Genomic DNA, 21384 nt, shown 5'->3' with positions numbered 1-21384 from the left:
CATCATCATCATCATTCTGAATTGATGCCACTGGTGTCTTTTTCTAGAAACTGATAATTTTTAACCTGCACGTGGGATCTGACAGCTCTGCTCCCAGGATATATGTGCCTTGGACCAGGCCTGAGTAGTTGCTGTGCAATGGCTCTTCTCTCTGGGCAGATGTGTGGGACCACCACTTTGCTGTGGGAGCTCACCAGTTTTCAGAGCCTGGACAGTTTAGACAGTCTGTGTGAAAAGCATCATTTTGTGACACCGTAATGAGAGCTTCAACTGATCATCTTAAAAGAAGGATGTTCTTGGTTGCTAAAAGATCACGATTTATACACAGGGGCTTTGCTTTCCACCCTTTTAAATAGTCTTTCTGTTTTCCTAGGATCTCTCTCATACTCTGTCCACTAACTCATCATTGTTAAAGGTGCAAGAATATGCAAGAATATCTCAATTTACTTCTTCATTTTTGCTTAGGTAGGCAGTCCATCAACATCTGCTTTTGCTTGGAAAGTGTTGTGTTTGGCCACCCCCTCAGTTCTTCCAGGGTCCAAAGTGGCATACCAGTGCTGTGAACTTGACTGGGATGGCACTGGACCTGGTTGTTTCCAGTCAGCCTAGATTTCTGGAGCTGATGTAAACTCTTCTTGTAGTCTAAAGTTGTTTTCTCTTTCTAATGTCAGAGTCACTGGAGAGGCCATGCTCTAAAATGTCAGACTATTTGTACTTTCTTTTGGGGATAATGGGTCAGTGACTTAATCTCAAGTTCAGCTTAGACCATTTCTCTTAAAGGTTGGTCCTTCTCGATGTCACATTGGTGCATTCATTAGTTCAAATTTCATGCAAATATGATTTGAAATGTTCTTAATGATCTTAGACAAAGCTATGATAGCTTTCCTCGACTTTGCATGTTACTTCAGATAGTCCACAGAGACAGGGTGATATTGATGGTAAATTTACACTGAGGTCCAGCTGACCTATTACAAGAAGGGTGGGTGAAGCAAATGCAGAAGAGCCAGAGGTGATGATGTGCCCCTTTAGAGGATATGTCACTGGTGTGGAAGGCTAGGTGGGATCTTTCGCTCCATCAAAGCCAATTCAGTATGTTCTTTAAGGTACCACACATTCTCAGTATCTTCCATATCCACCAACACAGAACTAAATTGAAGCCTTTTGGTCTATCCTTATTATCCTGAGTGTTTCTTCTCTTGGATTAGGTAGTTTATAACTAGCTCATAAGTTAAAAATGCTGATTTCATGCCTCTTGTATTTCATTTGTCTCCTCAGCTGAATTGCTTGTGTCTGGATGCGATCTGATCAGGGGTTACAAAATCTGTATTCAAAGGAGTTGTCTGTAGCTGACAACCATTTATTTATATATATGTTTATTTTTTTAAATCAGTACCCTACATCACCCATTTATTAATTTCTGCAAGTCCATGCAAGTCTCAGATGCACCAAAGCTTACAAGCATCTTAGCAGAAACCTTATGTGTCCCTTGGTGCAAGTGCTTTTCAATTCTCTCTTTCTCTTTTTCATTTAGATTTTCCTCTCAGTCTCTTGTAAATGTCTTTCAGCCATGGCCTTCCCTCGTATTGTTGTGATCATCAGGAATGGCTGAACTCCCCTCCAGGCGTGAGGGCTCCTGTGGTTCTGGAAGCAGTGAGCCTGCTCCTCCTGACATACTGAAATTATTTTGCCAGCATTAGAGAAATTGCTTTGGTTTTGTGCATTAATGCTACTATCAAGCCTTAACATTTTTTTTCAGAGATTGCCATGATGCCTTGTCTCTGTTCTTCAGTAGTTGTTTTAAGTAGTCAGACTTCCACATTTGCCTTGAATATCTTCTCCCTCTTTTTTGAAGTTACTCCTTTTAGAAATGGTTTTAAGTACACTTAGTTTCCCTCTTCCTCAAAGAGTTTCATCTCACATTTGCTTCCCCTCTGGAGAGAAATTTCTTGTGTGTCACGGGACCTGACTTTCATTGGTGTTATTTCACAGACCACTCAGACTGCAGCTGGTTTAAGTTGGCAGATTTTGGTGAAGTTCTGACTCGTGTGGAGCAGAGCTTGGAGCGGGGGGGAATTTTATTACCATCTGTCATGGCCTGGGAGTATTTATACCTCTAAAAGGTGATATTTTGATGTCCCCTTTTCTCCAAACATTTTCTCCTGAAAAATTTCTTTTTGTGGAACACCAAATGTCCTTCCCTTCCCTTGCATAAGGATGACAAAAAGGAGGCCCAATAACACTGACTGTGGTGCTGTGCTGGTCTGAATGATGGTTTTACATCCAGATGCTCTGTTCCAATCTAATGCAGAAATTGAGCTGGGACTATTTTGTCCAAAACTTTCTGGTTTTATTTTTTTCCAGCTCTTTGCAAACATCCTGCTTAGGGTTGACCTAGCATGTGCTTGGTTCACTGGCTCTCTGCAGCTCTGTCTTCATGTGGGTACCATCCTGACTACATGGGGTAGCCTGCCATTGCACAGCTCATTTCTGAGGTTCAAATTTGAAACAGAGAAGATGGACAACATGTTTTCCCCTGCGGTCTTTCTGTATCTCTTTGTTGATGAGCCTTGCTATGGTTCCTGGTAAGGCAGCTGCTCCTCCTTCAGCTCAGTTAATTTACCGTGCTACACTGCTTCTTCCTGTATTTTTCCAGGATTCTGCAGCCCTTAGGACACACAATTAAGACATTTCAACCTGTGCACAGAGCTGGTTCTCCAAGTTCACCTGTGGATAATGCTCTTTCTCTCACCACTTCCGTAAGTTTCTTGGTATTTTGGTTAAGCAAGACCATCAGAACCTAAGAGCTGTTGCAACTGCGATCAGTAATTACAATTGTATTCTTTCTGATAGTCTTTAGGAGCCCCAGGCAAGAACTAACATTTGGCAATGCAAGCACAGAGCAAAAATTCACTCCCAAGTAAACCACCTTCCCTTCACTCATTATCAGCCATCATCTTGCAGCTCTCTGGCAGCTCCTCAGATATGGCTCTTTTATCTATAGTCTTTCCCCTTCACACTGATTAGTTGGAAGTCTGATCATTTTCCCCAGAAGTAGCTGCATTTTTCTCGCCTATATCAATCTGCCATTTTTTTTCCACAGCCCTCCCTGTCATTTATCTATCCCCGGTAATGCTGAGAGCTTCTCCAGCTCAGTAGGGGCAAATTTAATTAACCTGCTATTTTCTCCCATTCTCATCTAGATCATCAATGAGAGTGCCTAATGAGTCTGGGTCTCATAGTGGTCCCAATGGCCTATCACAGCACATGTCCTCATCTCGATATATCAACCAGTTAACATTAAGCTTCAGTTGGGATCTTTCAGCCAGTAGTAGTCATTCCTCCAATCCAGTACGAATTGCTGTTTCATGTAACGTGTCAGGAGTGAGGTGGTTGATGCTGTAGTGTGTGTCATCCATCTGCCTGCCTTGTGCAGCCAACTGGAGATGAAGGTGCAGGTCTGTGCCTCAAGTCAGGCATTGGGGGGATATGACAACCAGGTCTTTCACCACATTGGGCTTATGACTGAAATGGTTATACACCAACGGGCACCCCTGCAAGCCTCTCCATACGCAGTTGGCCAAGCAAACCCCTGCATGCTGAGGTCCGTCAACACCTGGAGATGGAAGCGTGCACTCTCATGCTTGTAGGTGGCAAGAAAATTTATGTGCCATCGGCTTTGCAGGCAGCTGAGATGAGTTTGGGAACTGCTGTGGCAGTTGCATTTTAAGCGCTGACAGCTCTTCGGGAGGTTTGCCACTGCAAGAGCTACCCTTGTCCCAGCAACAGGCCACTGTTGCTGTTTCACTCACCTTGCTGCTCTCCGTCCAGCTGGAGATGAGGGAATGCTGCACTGTGGGAACTGGCCAGAGTCTCAGGGAAGATGAACAGGGGGACATTGAACTTGTTTGATTTCAATTCAGGCAGCTATTTTGAAGAAACCAGACATCAGACACCTCCACCCCCTACCCCGTCACAGGAAACCCCAGAGGGACCTTCCAAATCTAGGATTAGCCGGTTGCCTGATAATAGCCTCTGGGCACCAGCAACTAACACAAGGGCTAAGAGGCATGCGTCACCTTCAGCAGGATTTAAACACATAAAAGGAGAGGAGAAAGAAATAGCTGCTGGATTTTAACATTAGCAAATGTCAAACCCTACATTTGGGAATGGAAAAAATGTAAGGTGACCTCTAGACTGCTGGGAAAAGAGCTGGAATATTTTGATAGTAAAGGGAATTTAGGGATTCAGAAAGCATTATCTTAAGGATGAGTGATACATGGTGGCTTCAGCAAAGGATGCTATCACCTGGGAAGAATAAAGATCCAGAAGGTATTTTATCGATACAAGACCTATGTGAAGCCACCAGCTGAAGCCACCAGCTGAACCCAGCAGCACACATGGCTGGAGACACAGGGAGCGTGGATGGCTCCGGGGCAGGACACAGACCTCCCCAGCAGCTGAACCCTGCAGAAGTACAAAACGGTGAGCAAAGGGAAGCACAAGGCTTTGCTCAGGGCAGAGGAAGACTTAGGTTTGTGGCAGTGTGAAGAGGAAAGGCTACTCTGTGGTGATGACTAGGAGAGGGATGCAGGCAGGAGGCACTGCGTATACACATCAGCAGAGACCAGGATAAAAGTGGTGCAAAGTCAAGAAGAGATTGCCCTCCTTTGGAAACAGCACAGGCTTGGTCCTTGAAGCACTGGGAAGACACCCTTCCTTGAGGTGACATTTTATCAGCCAGTGCAGAATTTATCCAAAATTTTGTTTGTTGTCAACCTGATTTGCTCTGTGTGCTTTCCTGGGTTGCTTGTGTCCCCAGTAGCTTGTTCCATGATGCTACTGCATGGTGCTGGTTTGACCAAGCTGTCTAACAAGGGAAGCTGTTTTGGACTGTTTTCTCAGCAAAAGGTGGAGGTGAAAGGGATGTCACCCCAGATAACATCTTAGAAGGAAAACAGCAAGGCAGAGGCCAAGGGTGGTGAAGCAGAAATGGCAGTATCTAAATCCTGGGTGGAAGTAGGTTTTCACGAGGATGTAAGTAATAATGCAGGAGCCTTTCTCACTCTCTGTAATCAAGGTAAGATTGTCCGAGTTTCCTTAACGCTACATCTCTGAAAAAAATCCCTGGGGGAGGGAAGGCAGAGACAGAGGCACCAGAAGAAAAGGACAATCTGAAATCCCTTGCTTTACTCTGAAGTATTCACGGTTTCCCTGTGCGAGATCCCTGGCCTGATTCCCCACAAAGGGCTGGAGGGGGTTTGCTGGGCTGAGATGGTTTGCTGGGCAGTTTTTGTGTAGTTTTGGTTTTGGGAGGTGAGAGTACCGAAGAGGTGTGTATTCCAAGGCTGGCACAAAGTGCACTTTTTTGAAATGTGTTGTCTGGATAGTGCCCGCTGGAACTGGCAGGGTTTGCTTTCCTTGTCCTTGCTCCTGTCGGAAGTTGCACAAGCTATTTCCCCAGAGGAAGGAGAGTTTGCTTCCACTTTGGCAGGGAACAGAAAGCAGGGGAAAATGAGGAGTCATTTTTTTCTGTCTCCAAATCCACAAGATTTATCTTCTCTTTCCTTGGCTTGCATCAAGTGGGAGAAATCCTGAAGAAAGTAACAGTGAATATGCAGGGATGAGCTTTTTCCAGGCTGTAAGAGATGGATATTCTGCTTGTAAATGTATGTATTTCCTATCAGGTGCTGTTTTGGTGCCTGATGTTATTGCTCTTAACCTCAGGGGTATCCTGCAGGACTGAGCTTCCCAGGTGCATTTTTGTGATGCTGATGTAATTTCTATTCATAATTTGACCAATTTCTTCCTTTTTTTCACTTCAGTTAATTCCTTTGATGACACGATTCATATTTCCCCCAAATCAGTAGCTGGTCCTTGGTCTCCCTCCCAGTGTTGAAGGAGGTGAATTAAACAAATAAAGATGGCAAATGAAATGGAAAAAAAGTTCACTTACTATCATGAAATATTAATAGCCACTTAGTATTAGCAGAAATTAGTCCTGCTGCACTAAAACTGCTCTGCATGGAGTGACTGAACTGCAGGGTGTGAAGTCTGTGTCCCCGTGGAGATTTGCAGGTCCTGGCTATAGGATGGAGATTGCCTTCAATAAGCTTCATGGTTTGGTTCTTTTAATTAAGTAATATGCTTCAGGGGCTGAAGCAAAATGTGTTGCTACAACATCCCTTTCTCAGACAAGGCCAGCAGTGGGACCGCAATGCCTACCTTGCCCACTGTGGAAGAGTAAGGAAAGGTTATTGGTTTGACAGGGTGGTGGTAGAGTGACATGAATACCTGGTCCTGGAGAAAAACAAGTCTCATGGAGTCAGTGCTAAGGAAACCTTTTATTTTCTCTGAAATGATCCTGAATGCTTAAGCAACTTGACTGTGGAGGCTGTGAGGTAGCATCTCCGGAGAGGGATGCCCAGCTGAGGTGAGACACCATCCATCAGGAGTGGTTTATGGAGAGTGACAGTAATCCAGCTATGGATGGATGTGCAAGTCTCTTCCTAAGGAGTGTGCATGGGAGCACTGTCAAAATTAGCTGACAAGGTCCCAGTTCTAATTCCTTATAAATATCAGAAAACCAGGGGAGTCCCAGAGGCAGGGAAGGCCAGTGCCCACCACTGATTTAAAGCAGCAAGTGGGAGAGCCCAGGAGGTAATGAGAGGCTGGCTGGTTCGATCTCAGTGCTGCGGGAAAAAGGGGAAATGTTAACACAGATAAAGATCAAAGGCATAGAAATACCATTAATTTCAACTGGTAGATTTCCCAGAAAGTATTCTTAAACCCAGGTGAGTTCTCAATTTTTTCTGATATTGTTTTTAAAGATATTGATGTCACTATTATTTATTAATCATATTGCCACAATGCCAACAAGCCCCAGGCATGGACTAATGTCCTGATATATTAGATGTGGACAAAAAAAACCCAGTCTCTGCTCATGTATCTGGATTTTCATAATATATTTAGACTTATGTCAGGCACTTGATTTACTTGGTCGAAAATATACTCTCTATTGAATCAATGGACAGTTATTAAACGGATTAAGAAACAGGCAGCTAAAAGCTCTCACAATGTGATTGTTGTTGGAGGATCATTACCAGGCAAGCTGCTTGGATGGTAGCTTTGCAGGATTCAGCTTTCACCCCAGTGTATTTCACTATTTTCATGAATGATCCAGAAAATATATATAAATTAGTTGCCCGTAAAGTTTGCAGCTGACTCAAATTTTGCGATGATAAATAATGATGAAGGCAAGTCTCTAATGCAGAGCAATTGCAATTGCTTGGTAGACTGGCAACAGTGAAACAAGATGAATTTTAATACAGCTAAATGCTCGGTCATCCATCTCCAAGTGCAGAATGTAGGCCACTCTGTCAGGCTGGGAGACTGCCTGCTTGAGGGCAGCGACTCTAAAATTGATTTAAGGGCCATATTGGATAACAGGAGATTATGAACATTTAATGCCCTGTAGTGGTGAAATGGATGAACATGATCTCTGGATAAAGAGGGGAAGCCGAAGTCTGAACAGGGGGGTTTTATCCACCTTGATTAAAAACCAGTAAGGTGCTGTATTCTACTGTAGCAGCAATGAGACCCAAAGGCTGGAAGTTGAACCAAGGGCTTTCAGCATGGAAATCTGGTGCAAATTCCTGGTGGTATACTATGGGGTCTCTGAACTCAGGGTGGATATCTGTTCTGAGAGATGTGGGCAGCTCAGCCAGGCACCAGGGGCTGCTGCCTTCAGTGAGGTTCAAGGCTTGCCTCGGCTGCAGGCTGGGATCCTTTCCCCATTGCTCATTTCCCCATTTCCACGCAAACAGAAAGGGGTATCGTTAGCGTCCTATTGTATTCTTGTTTAGCTTGGCTTCACAGAGTCTGCACATCTCAGAGAAATATGTTTATAGAGTTGTGGGTGTCGTGTTTCTTATCTGGCAAGAGTGGATGAGAGAGCTGCAGAAGGGCAGGCAAGCATGTCTAATGCTGAAACTGCAAAGGAGACAAAGCCGACACCCGATAAAAACAGCGGCAGTTGAATTTGTGCACTTATTAAAAATCAGTCTCAGCTTTTATCTGGGAATGAAAGAATGAGCCATGTGAACGTAGCGGGGATGTGTGCCAGGGAGCTGGGCGGGATGCCAAGAGAGACAGGTGAAAGGAGGCAGAGAGGGGAGCATGGCTAGACTGGGCTTCCATCCCACCACGTGGGTGGAGGGGCCAGGTGTCCAGGGGAGTGCTGAGAAATGCCCTGTGTCTGCACCACAGAGCTTGCTGTAAGGCAGCTTCATGGTAGAGACCTTACATTTCATTGCATGGCTCTGCTACTCCACCATCCAAGGTGACAACTCATGGAGTCGTGTGGAGACCTCTGGTCATCCAGGCTCAGAAAGGAGAGCATCAAGTTGTGGCCAGGGTAGAGAAATATGATCTTCAGTCACCCATGTCTGCTCTCATGTTTTCATTTCTAGCTGTACTTTGAAAAAGTGGTTGTGTCTAAAGTTGAAATTAAAATGCTCTCCCTCTCCCCGTCCTTATGTTGCCTGGGGCATTAGCTCCCAAGCTGTTTCTTCAGCTGCAACGTTGTCTGTGTCCATGCAGGCAACCAAACTGAGGTCATGGGAAATTTTTGGAGCAACTTTTCCTTCCAGGCTCTTTCCTAGAATTCCTTCCTCCACTCCACATTATCTGCAGATGCTGGGTCTGTAATCAAAAGCTAAGTGTCATTTTAAAGGAAAACTGAGAAAAATGCTGCCTAATGCAATGGGGCACTTCCACTGCTGAAGATGTGGGGGTGGGATTCGCAGCTGCCAGGTGGGGTGCAGTCCCAGATGGCTGGGGGAGAGCAGGTGTAAATGCCATCTGGAGCTTTACCTCTCCTTTCTGTGAGTCACTCGCACACAGTGCTTTCACCAGTGCCAGGTTTGGATACGCAGGAAGCTCTACTTCTTAGTAATAATGTTTTGAAGCATTCCTGAGATACTTTGGGCTCCATGGGAAATCTAAGTCATCTCAGGAACCAGAGTTTACTTCCTTTGGACACCTGTTTGTCCCTGATTTTTTACAAATATGGCACAGATAATACTAACTTCTGTAGGAGCTAGTTGTGATTCACAATGCATATTTTCTCACTTCATTCTTCACAGTGTGAGGAGTGAATGGTGGCAATATCATAGATGATCCTGTTCATAAAATGTGCTGGATGCATCCCATCCAGATAAGATCGAAAGGAGGATTACGACCACTTATGATGCTCTCACCCACTGTGCTGGGGACCGGTCACAGCTTCTTTCAGTCTGCTTTCTTAGGCAAGCTGGGATCTGCTAGGATTTACTGGGCTGAGTATGGATTTTAGTCATATGATGCTTTGCAAAAGGCAGTGTGGCAGGGACAGCTATGATTATACATGCCACTGGTGGCCATGACTTGGAAAAAAGGCAGATATGACATTTCTCCCAGGTTGTGAGGAAGGAGCCTACTTTCTCTTCAGCGTACTGTGCTCAGTCTGGCCAAGCTCGGTGTTGCAATAAGTGCATCATTGCAGCTCTGTGTGGTGGATTAGGATCACAACAGTTATTCAGAGTGCTCGTCCAAGATGAATTCATGACAGGTGGATTTGGAGAGTTCAACTTGTACCTGCAGGCTTTCATGGATGCCTGTCTACCCTTGTTCTGCTGGCTCTCCTGCAGCAAGCCTACAGCCTTCCTGTCCATCCTCTTCCTTTTCCCTCTTTCGTGCCCATTTTTCCCAAGTGCTCCAAATGCTCATTCCAAGCCATGTGCTTTCACTTTGCCTTTGGGCACAGGGCATTTTCTGCCCAGACCTCTTTCCTCTCTTCTGACTTCCACATCAGATGACTTGGACAGCCTTGGACTTCTGTGTTTGTCACAGGCAGTCCCTTTCACTGGATATCTGCATGAGATTTTTGCCTCTCCTCCAGCTACTGCCACATTATTTCATAACTGGCACGGTATCATGTCAAACTCGCCCGCTCAGAGCCAGATCCCTACAAATACTGTGTTCTACTGGGTACAGAGGCTGATGATGAGATTGGCCTGGGGGAAGCTGTGGTGCAGGGACCTTTGCAGTGCCACACTGGTGGAGGGGACCCTAGAGAGGGCCAGGAGCAAGGCAAAACCAAGACTTTGCATTATGTCTTTAGGAGAGCTGAACATGGCCATGGTTAATCCAGTGTTAAGCAACCGTACATGATCACATCCCGAAAGGGGACACGCTTCTGCATATAGTGGGGAAATCAGGTCACCTCTGAGGAAGAAAAAGGGAATACTGGGAGAGCTTGGATAGGCCAGCAACATCTAAGACCTACACTATCTGCATGGAAAGGACCAGGATTGAACAGTATCAGGCCTGGGACTGAATGGTATAAACCCACGTAAGAAGCCTTTTCTACAGTTCTCCATGTTTTTGCTTTAGGGTCATAAGCTTTTTCCTTTAAAAGGTCGTAAGCTTTTCCCTTCCAGATATAGGATAGATAGTTGGAAATAAGACAGATGGAAAACACACAGATTTATTACATCTTACACAAGAACAACTGAAAATTCTGCCTCTGCTGATAGAATTGGCAGAGACTTAGTCCCGCCAGATGAGGTGGCAGAGCACAGAGCTGGCAAGAGCACTCATTGAAGCATGGCCTAGGATATGCATGGGATTTTCCATGGCTATCCATAGGAAGCAGTGATAACTAGGTCAGCTTTTTAATGCCTAAGAGAATAACCTCATATCATTTATGTGAGCAAAGTTTATTCCTCTTTTTATGTAAACCATTTTAAGGATCATCTTTAACCTATGTTGATAGGTAGGGATTACCAAGTCCTTATTTCTGTGAACTACTGCTGCAGCTTGGCTGCTGGATCAGGAAGATGTCACTGCTACAACCAGCTTACATTTTAAGATTTGGGCACAACAGTGAACTATGATAATATTTCTGCTTGAAGGAAAGTGGATATTTGGGCACATGATTTGTTGCAGCAAGGGGTTTCATGGTAAAATTCATAACCACAGACTAGATGGCAGATGCAATTCAGCATTTATAAATACAAAGTAATGTACACTGGCAAACAGCCCAGACCCTTACCTAAACAAAGACAATGATGGGCTCTAAATGAGCTATTGCCACTCAGAAAAGTGATCTTGGGGACTTTGTGGAGGGCTCTTTGAAAAGCTCAGCTTGATGCTGAATGATGGCAGGCAGAGTGCAGGAGCTGTAAGGGACAGAGCAGGACATCTAAACCTCTGTATATGGCCATGCTGCAGTTGCATCCTGGGTATCGTCCTCCCACCCCAACAGTGAAGAGGACCTGGAAAAGATGCAGAGAAGTACAGCAAAAATGTCTGGAGTAGCATTCATACAATGACCTAGGACTTGGAGAAAAGTATTTAGTATTGCCTTTCCATACACATCTGCTCCTGACCACTCTGTCGGACCAGCCCAAATGCGCCCTTGTCTGACTCAGTGCAGCTCTTCTCACATTCTTGTATTATAATGAGGGCTTTTCTCTTTTTCATTTCCTGGCCTCCCAGGGCATTACTAGGCTATAATAATTGATATTAGTGTTATTGTTATACAGGGACCTAATGACTCCTATATTTAAATCCCTTGATATTTTTCCCTATGAAGGTTTCTTGTGACCTTTTCTTTGAGACTCTTTGACATCTCCATGGCTTGCAGCAAGCCTTTGAAATTCAGCAGGAGGAAAACCCTCTGGCAAGAGAAGAGGCTCTTTTTTTCTTTTTTTTTTTTGTTTTTTTTTGCTCCTCATCAAATTCGTATTCAAATTGGCTGAAATATAAACTGTTAACTATCACCTTTTTCTTTCTCTCCCTGATGTTGCTGAGGGAAGTGCTGGCAAACCACCAAAAGTATAACCCTGCCCAAATGTTGTTAGGCTAAACCAACGCTGCTGCCAAAATGCTGGGAGCGCTGGAGTGCCCCTGGCAGGGATGGGGAGCACCGCCGGCTGGGAGCTGCTTTGGCACATGCCCGTGAATGGATGGAGCTGACCTGGTTAAGGTTTGCGCTGCACTCAGCTCACGTAATGAGTCATGTAGTTCAGCCCTAAGCGATGCTGAAGAATCAGCATTCAAACCCCTCTGGAGATTTGTGAGGATGGATTCTAAGAATTGCACATGATATAACTCGCTTTTACCTTCTTCCCTTAAAAATATCCCTGCAATATTAAGTCCAAAAATCGCATTAAGGGAGTATGATTTAGGTGGAAAAGATGAACACCTAGAAGTTAGGAAATGGCACATCCATCCCCTGCCTGGATGCATTACGGAAATGACCTTTCATTTCTGACCGCATATGATATTTTTTCTGCTGAAATCCTGTCTCATTCGGGGTAGAGGCTGGATATACCAAAAAGCAGGACTGAAGCTGTACTGCCAAAGGGAATGAAGAACACCACAGTCCCAAAGGATAATGAATCTGGACGCAGTCCCAGAGTGTGTGGGATCAGAGACTGTACCTATAGAAGTTAGGGGTGGGGTTCAGGTGCCTAAACATTCCTGCCTGCTGCCATTTATATCACACCCAGCTCCAGCTGCTGGAAGAGCAGAGGTCTCCTAGAGGAGCTGTGTCAAATCCTCCAGCACTCATGTTGGTGTCTCAGACCCTCAAGGGTGTCTAAAAGAAAATTAGCCACCTATTTTTAGGCAGATGGGATTTGGCACTGGCACAAGACATAGGTGTTTTGGTGTGAGCTCCAGCAGCAACTCATGGAGATGGAGATGACCCAGACAGCTGAGCCTGGAGAGCAATTCAATGCCCCGGAGCAGACACGGAGCTGAAGTCAGCTGGCTCGCTCCAGTGACAACACTATTTGCCTTGACAGAGGTGCATGACACCCCAACAGCCCCAAAATTTTCTGCCAGGCAGCTGCCTGAGGATGCTTGCACAGCAGTGGGCACCTGTTTGCTGAGACCTGCTCTATTTGTACCCACTCCAGGTCCTCAGTTCCCTAGAGCTGGTTGCTACTCCCAGATGCTTGTGTGGTGGCAGAGCATCACTCATCTCCTCTCCTTCTCACCCTAAAACCACTCCAGCTGTACCACCATGAACGAGCCTTCCTCTCTATAGCGGAGGGAGGAGGCAGCAGAAGGGAGAGAAACTCCAGCCTGGGGTGAGACTCATCCAAAGCAATTCTCCTTCCTCATTCACCTCTCAATTTGCCTTTGACTTGAAATGCATAGAAGTACTGCCTTCTTCCTTTTGGCGCACACGCACTTACACACGCAGACCCACCTTTGGCCACAGGACAAAGCAGTAGACACTGAAGCTGCTTTGCAGAGTGTCTTTCAAAGCCATGTGCTGAATTTCAAACAATATCAGTTCAGAACAGGGAATTAAGCAGCTATAGTGTCTCTGTACTATAAACAAAGGCAAAATGCTGTATGCATCAGCAAAAGGCTTTGTATTGTAAAGTACTCCCTTTATGTTCAACCAGGAGAGAATTCAAATTATTATTGACCCTCCACTGTAGGAAAGCCGCATTATAATATCTCCAAATCAATAGAGACAAGTGCAGAGCAGCAGAGAAAGGCCACGGCTCTGCAAACTGCAGAAAATTGCATTTTGCTTTGGCCTCTTAAAAAGTTTGCGAAGCATCTGTTAGAGGCCCCCAGAGCCTTTTCTTTCTAATTGCCATGTTTGACAATGCGATTGCACAGGGGACTAGCGGAAAGACAGATAATGGACCCACTTTAATTGCTTCCCAGTTCCATGAGTCATAACACTTCTGAGATGGCAAAGGGGAAGTGCGTCAATTTGACTGAGGGAGGTTTCTGGCTTTTAAGAAAGCTCTGGAGGAACAAATGCTAAACTCAAAGCCAAAGTCTTGGAGGGACTGAAGGTTCCAGGTACTGGATTTTCTTTCATCTTTTGCTTTTGACTGGAACTATCCAGTTAAGTTTTAATCATGTTCTGGGAGGGGTAGGAGTGGCTTCTCATCTAAGAGATGAGGGAATGCATGTCATGCCAAGACCCTTTTTCTCAGGGATGGGCACTAAGGTTGAGGCCTGCACGTGGAAGAGTCCAGCAGGTGGTGGAGGGTCCAGCATCAATCAGTCAGCAGTGGTGGTGGGAGCACACTGCGTACAGAGAGCTCTGGATGGATTTATCTGGCAGGTCAAGGGAAGGTGCGTAGTTCCCCATTTGGAGCTGGGCTTGGCACGTATTTCTGGGAATGGACACACAGTGGACCTTCTGACCTCTCACCTCCCTGTGCCACCACCAGTCAGTATCTCCTGTACTTCTGGCCTAAGGGCAGAGTGTGTTTTTCCTGGAAAAGGAAGGAGCCCACAGCCGGAGCTGAACCCAGTGCTCCAGGAAAGCAAACTATGGCATTTGGCTGTGCCAGCCAGGCTGCGGAGTAGCTGGGCTCTTTCTGCCCAGGTCCTCCGGATTCTTGTCATCTGCCCTCAAACAGGGCTTTGACTTTTCTGCTCACAGCAGCACGCACTGGGACCCCTCAGCATCAGGGATACTTAGTGCCTCCCAAAAGGAGAAGCCCATGGCACTCACACTATTCCTGTCAAGTTTTAAGCTGTGTCTGCCTGATCTTTGCCTGGCTAGCCTCTGAAGGTCTTCATCCTTCTGCTCTGCTTTATGCCAAGGAAAACAAGCTGCAGCGTGGTGTACAAGGACAGTGTACAGGCTCTGGGCAAAGCCAGGATGTGTCCCAGCCTCTCTGGGGATGGACTGGTTTGCCTGGGTGCTGCCTTCACCTCAGCCTTGGGACATGGTGGTTGTGAAGGAAGGGAGGAGGATGGAAAGGAGGAGGTCATCAAAAAGGGGGAGGAACAAGGGGAGGTGGACAGAGAACAGAAGAAGGTGGAGTGCCTGGTTTTGTACCAGGGTACCCAGCTGATGGGTGTTGGGGTGCCTGGTTCCTCTGCCCACCTCTGCAATACAGTCTTCAGATAAGTGCTCCAGCTCCTTCTTCTGTGTTATGGCCCCAGCTGCATGCTAGAGCATGAGGCTCAGTGAGGTGACGCTCTACACCATGCTGCGGTGCTCAGCTCAGCATAAAGGGGCTTGGGTCTGTGCTTTGTGTCATGACATTGGGCCCCAAAACAGGTGCCTGTTTGCAACTGATGGGCTCCAGTCCCAGGGGCACAGGGTAGTGATACAGTTGTCCTGTCTCAATCTTGCAGGACATGGTCTAGAGTAAGAGATTACCTGAACATATGAAGGTATATTCCAGACAGACATGAACAAGATCTGCTGTGCTTCAAACCATCCTAAAACTGTGCAACTATGTTAACGTGGCTTGATGCCAGGTCTTAGCAACCTTCCTGTCCCAGGGCCCTGCCTTGTACTCATCCCTGTCCTAAAGTAGTCACTTGGCATGTGGTCAGAAAAACCAAGGTAATATTTGCCTGGAATTGGATGGATGAAACTATCCTGGTGCAAGGTCTGGATGGCTCGTGGCACTTGGTGGCCACTGTGGTCTGGCACACACTGAGCACAAGGCACAGTTACTGGTTGAACACCAGTGATGGAGAAGCTCCTTGGAGGAGCAGGGGAAGGCCAGGGCATGGTCCCTCTGGTCTCTGCCACAGCACACCCCAGTCCAGCTCGGGAAGAAAAGGTCAGCAGCATCACCTTGACTTCCCAACACTGTCTGTGGACTGCACCCACTCCTGCACTTGCTTCAGGCCCTGCACTGGCCGGGGACTCTCTAATGACTGCTGGGTGCTGAGCTTTGTCATGGATCAGTCAGGACATGGTTGAGCTCCACGGCAGGAAACTAACTGGAAAAAAGCTTTGGGAGATGATTGACAGTAACTGTCTCTGGTGGAAGGAGCTAATCCGAGCAACTCAAGAACACCAGGTCGCTAATTAAAGCACACAGGCTAGCCCTGCCTGTAATTAATTTCCCAATGCTGCTCCACTGCCATCCAGCTATCAGTGCCACTGACTCACAGCTCCCGGCAGCCTCAGAGGCATTGGCAACGGGAGAAGAAAAGCCGTCGTTCAGAGTGGAGCAGGATTTGCCCCTTCCCTTCTGCTCCTCTGTGCTGGGGAGAAGCCGTAGCATGCCTCCAGCTCTGCACACACCCAGAGGCTGGGACAGGACCTTGCAGCCTGGCCTCCGCAGCTCTGTCCATGGGAAAGGGCTGGTGATGCACGCTCAGGGCACAAGTGATCAAATGAGGGTGCGGGAGCATGGCTGTCAGGAGGGGGTGGCACAGGGCAGGGCGGTATTTATATGCATGGCTTGTTCTCTGCTGGCTGCTTCATGTTCTTTCTTTCTCTCCCCATGTATACATATATTTATTATGCACTTGCCTCCCCTGGCTGAAGCTGGAACAGGAGTGTTGTCATTGTGATTCCTCTCCCATAGGAATGGTTCTTTGCATTCACTCCGCTGCAAGCGCGTCACATAGTTATAAGGCATGTGGGATGCAGCTGGGTTGTGGTTGGATTTTCCCCAAGTAGGCTGTAGCCCCTGCAGTATTGCCAAGGCAGAGAGGAGCAGCTGGGAAGAGCTGTGGAGCCTGCAGCGGTGTCTGCAGTCTGAGCGCTGTTTTGCTGGAGCGGGTGGTGTTGTGTAGCGAGGTGAATCCCATCGCTCCAGTGCCACCCTGGCCCCCATCATCTGAATCATGAAGCTGAAGAAAGAGGCTCCAGAAAGTCATATTTCTCTGGCCACAGGTTTTCATTATCAGCTGGAGAGGAATCATGGTGGTCAGAGAGTTGCCAGCATTGTTTTAATTTCCCAGGAGGCTCCTCTTAGTGTGACATGTCTCCAGCAAGTGATTTCAGTTGTCTCGTGTTACTTTGCTCCATACAATGGGACATGATATGTCAAAACATGACAAGCCAGCCAGAATGTGTCATCATACTGCACTCAACACACTACCTTCCAGGGATGCTCAGCAGCTAATAATATCAGGCTCAAATTATCTCTGCATGCTGAGCTGTTATTTTTTCTCCCATGTGGACTATGATATGTAGGAGTCTCCTGCCTATATTGGACTATTGGATCACCACAGATTTATTAGCTGCACACCGTGAATTATTTTGACTAGAGTGAAACTTAGGTCTGGGATCCCAGCCTGTTGTTGCAGAAAAGCGACTTTCCCGCCTTGGCTTCTCCGATACCTTTGTTATTGCTTCAGTAAACAGTTTGGTGAGATTTACATATGATTTACTCCTTTATTTTTGGTGTTTGAAGTTGCTACTTCGATGCAGAGATGATGTGATTTCATTAGCTCCATGATTGCCTTTCAGGCTTTTCTGTGAGATGCAACTGCTGTCTCTGGGATTTGGCCCCACGGGAGCCAGCATGCTTCACTGTGCACACATGACTGGAAGCCACCGGGCTCTCTCCAGTCTCCCCAGTTTGCCCCAGTCTGCATCGTTGTCTCTTTCTGCCTGACTTTTTGAACTCTGCTATTTTACCTTAAGGTGTAATGAGGCATCAACATGCCTGAACAACATTTTCAGTCTCTCAAGGAAGAAAAAAACCTCCCACGACAGCGAAGAGGGAAAGCTACTGTTGCCCCTGGGCTGGGGATCCCCAGCGATGGGAAGGAATGTGTCCTTTTGCCAGAGGTGCTGTGATGAGCTGGGAAGGAGACACACGTGTTCCTGCTCGCACATGGTATTTCACAAACGGAGCCTCCCGCTGCTACAGTTGCTGCCCATTCATTTTAGCTCCCATATGTGGTTTAGAGGAAGCAATCTAATTACTTGCTGCTAATTGCTGGTAAAGCACTGCTGAAACTGCCTCTCCTCCCCGCCTTCCCCACCGTGGGTAGGAAACAGCAGGTCTCTCTGCAGGTCTCTCAGCTGGAGGTTCACACTGACCCTGCCTCCTGAGTCCCCTTTCAGAAGATGATGCTGGCTGCACAGCCTCTGCCCATCCCTGCCCATCCTCCAGGCCCTTTCCCAGCAGCCCAGCTGGGGCTGGTGAATTTGGTGAATCAAAATGCTTCCTTGTGATTCCTGTGCAGCCCAGCTCCTGGGGAAGTGGGTGGTCATCGCCATGAAAAAATATTCCTCTCAGGGGCTCTTCAACCACAGTGGGCTGCCTGCACCCTTGGGACACACGAAACCTACTTCTGCCTTGCAAACTTTGAGGAATCCCTGTATCAAGCATTACACACGATTTCCTCCAACAACAGTACTGCCCTCTGTGGAAAAACATGCTGTTTTCTCGTCTTCCTCGGTGGCTGCACAAATTCAAAGGGAAAAAGGGGAGAGAGGAAGGGAAGCAAGAATATGTGGCATAAAGGTTTGACCAAGAGAAGGAAAGGATGCTCTTGGCTCCGAGACCTCTACAGGCAGGTCTGACCTGTAAGTTATTCTGGGAATCCCTCACAGTTATTTCTTACAGGAAGACCAGATCAGTCAGAAATTGTTCATGGAAGGTCACGAAAGCCACATCTCCTTCTTACATTTTGAGTGCAATCTGGGGACACCTGCTTGTTTTGGAGAATTGTTCAATGATCGTAAAAAGCAAGGAGCCAGTGGCACTGCTGGAATGGGATGCAGAGTTGCCTAGTACGACCCTGTGGCTGAAGGCACCAGCCACAGCTGGGCAGATGCTTTCTCATAGGCTGAACTGTGCTAAATGTACCTGTGGCAGAGACAAATGGCCCCCCAGAAGACAGCCCCTTTGCTCAGAGGTAAGCTTTTTGGAACAGGGCTTATGTTAGATGTGCATTCAGGACCCACGATGCCAATACATAATGATCATTCTCTTTTGCGACCAAAATGTGAAAGGCTGAGGAGGTGCTCAGACTTTGTCACTACAAGTGTATATTGATTTTAGCTATTGTGTTGAGTGGTAATTCTGCGTTTTAATTGTTTGGCTCCCCTGGCATATGTTTGTGGTTAGTGGCAACACACTGAGAAGGGTGATTTTCAGGCTCATCTATTAGTTGCAAAGGAAAGCGCTCTCCCATGACCCTGGCTAATTTGCATACTATTTTTGTTATCCTTTAGGAAGCAAACTGCTGATTTTGGTGCTTTGCTTGAACATCCAGTCAGAAGTGGAGTCTTGCCCTGGGGCCTGTGTATGCTACAGTGAACCGAAGATTACAATAAGTTGTCAGCAGCAAGGACTGACAGCAATCCCCACTGAGATACCCATCCAGAGCCAGCGCATCTTCTTGCACAACAACAAGATAACCCTTGTGAGGTCCACCAGCTTCACCTCCTGCCGCAACATGACGATTCTTTGGATCCACTCCAACAACATCAGCCTCATTGAGCCTGGAGCCTTCTATGGGCTCAACAAACTGGAGGAGTTAGATCTCAGTGACAACACGAACCTGAAATCTATCAACCCTGTCACTTTCCGGGGTCTTGTTCACCTCCACACCTTACACCTGGATCGCTGTGGGCTCCTGGAGCTCTCCACAGGGCTTTTTCGAGGGTTGTTCTCCTTGCAATATCTCTACCTTCAGGATAATAATCTTCATAACCTGCTGGATGACACCTTCATAGATCTCGCAAACCTCACCTACCTGTTTTTGCATGGTAACAAAATCAAGAGCTTGTCAGAGAACGTCTTTCGCGGGCTAATCAACCTCGACCGGCTGCTTCTGCACCAGAACAGGGTCAGCCTGGTTCACCGCCGGTCTTTTCATGACCTTGGGAAAGTGATGACCTTGTATCTGTTTAACAACAACCTGACTGTGCTCACAGGGGAAACCATGGCTCCCCTGGTGTCCCTCCAGTACCTGCGCTTGAATGGCAACCAGTGGATCTGTGACTGCCAGGCTCGGTCTCTCTGGAATTGGTTTAAGCAGTTTAAAGGATCATCTTCAGAGCTAGAGTGCCACCTTCCCCCCCGCTTGGCAGGGAGAGACCTCAAAAGGCTGCAGAGCGCCGATTTGGAAGGATGCTTTGACTCCTTCAACCAGATACGAACAAGCGTTTTTAGCACTAAGACCAGGTCTGGTAAACTGCCAACCGGGGTCCCCCCTCTTGGTTCCCACGATGGCTCCTCGAAGTGCTGCCAGCCAGAAATGGATAAATCTTTTATTTATGAAGCTAAAGGCAAGGCAGGTCCTTCTTCCCACAGCAGCCGGCCATCCTCCAACAACCCTCTCAAGGATAAGGAGAACATGTCCAAAACCAAGTACGTTGAGACAGACCCTTCCAAAAACGGCAGCAACAAGCAGATAAACGATTCCCCCTTTGGGACCTTCCCCAGCATTGTAGACCCTCCATTGACCAAGTTGAAACCAGAATTTCTAGAGCCTATTGAACCTTCCACAATCCCAACCAAAAAGAGGCAGGGCTGCTCTAAAAAGAACAAATCAAAGGCCCAGTGCCGCCTCACCCAGCAAGGAAACAGCTCCACGTTACAGCTCAGCCTAAGCCTTTTGATCCCCCCCTTGGTGTGGAGCTTACTGTTATTCTGCTAAAATTAACTCTTTTCCTGGGTTGATGACACTTTAATACTAGACTTTTGCTGACCTCCATAAATGTTGCAAACAAAAGCAAAACTACCCATCCACCCTGAGAAAGCTTTGTTACACAAAAGTTAACTGGATGCCTTTATAAAAAAACAAAAAAACAAAAAACAAAAAAGACAAACACCAAGATGTACATAATTTATTTGTCCTGAATCCTGTGAATTATACCTTTGGTCTTCGGAACTGCACTTGCCCACAAAGCAGCTTTTGCTACAGCAGATGGTAAAGAAATATGGTTTATTTACAGGAAAAAAAAAAGTGTAAGAAATGCTCTGAAAAGAATGTCTAAAATCTGTTTGTAACTTGACATCACACTGAACAATATTGCAGGTTCCCATTTGCAGAGGTAATGAATTTGATGCTGTTTTAATCCTATGTTTATGAATATTGCAGTTTTTCCGTATTCATTCCATCACACCATGTTTACGGGCAGCATTTGTTAAAGAATGCTACCTTTTCCTTCACGAGATTGCAGTATATATAGATATGCATTTTATTTTACTTGTGTACAAGTATACAAAAAAAATATAAAATAAAGATTTCTTTTTCCTAAATGGTTGTCATCTGCAAGGGGTGAAGTACGCTAACCAGCTAAAAAGCTGAAAAATTAAAAGGATGTTGAGTAATCTGTGATCTGAAGGCAGGTTGAGCATTTAACACAACAGTAATAAATAAGACATACTCGGCATGGTTATGCAATCTAACTGGTGCCAACAAAGGGTTTCCTTGCACGAAACATGTTCTGCTAATGCTCCCGTTTCCCTTCGAACTGTCCCACCTATTCTCGCAACATCATTCATATTTCAGGATGCTCAGAATAGCAGGAAATATTAGCCAGGCCCCTTGGAGCTGAGGACTCCAGGTTGCAGGTAGAGGAAGGTTAGTAAGCAATCCCAAGAAGTCAGGCAGGGCCATTTTTCTTCTGATATG

General features: G+C 46.4%; 1 protein-coding gene across 1 annotated transcript in view; it reads left to right on the top strand.

The window, feature by feature from the left end:
- RTN4R (reticulon 4 receptor) overlaps positions 1 to 20956 on the top strand; it is an 81724-nt gene extending 60768 nt beyond the window's left edge. The window contains exon 2 of the mRNA XM_087768536.1: positions 18974 to 20956. Within this exon, the coding sequence (XP_087624662.1) occupies positions 18974 to 20403 (1430 nt within the window). The 3' untranslated portion in view covers positions 20404 to 20956. The remainder of the gene's footprint in view (positions 1 to 18973) is intronic.
- Positions 20957 to 21384: the final 428 nt, after the last annotated feature.

The sequence above is a fragment of the Nipponia nippon genome, unplaced genomic scaffold (genome assembly GCF_047370975.1).
Source record: "Nipponia nippon isolate SJK-2023a ecotype South Korea unplaced genomic scaffold, ASM4737097v1 scaffold_30, whole genome shotgun sequence".
Classification (NCBI taxonomy): domain Eukaryota; kingdom Metazoa; phylum Chordata; class Aves; order Pelecaniformes; family Threskiornithidae; genus Nipponia; species Nipponia nippon.
Note: the sequence above shows the minus strand (reverse complement) of the source record. Positions and strands in the feature narration are given on the sequence as shown.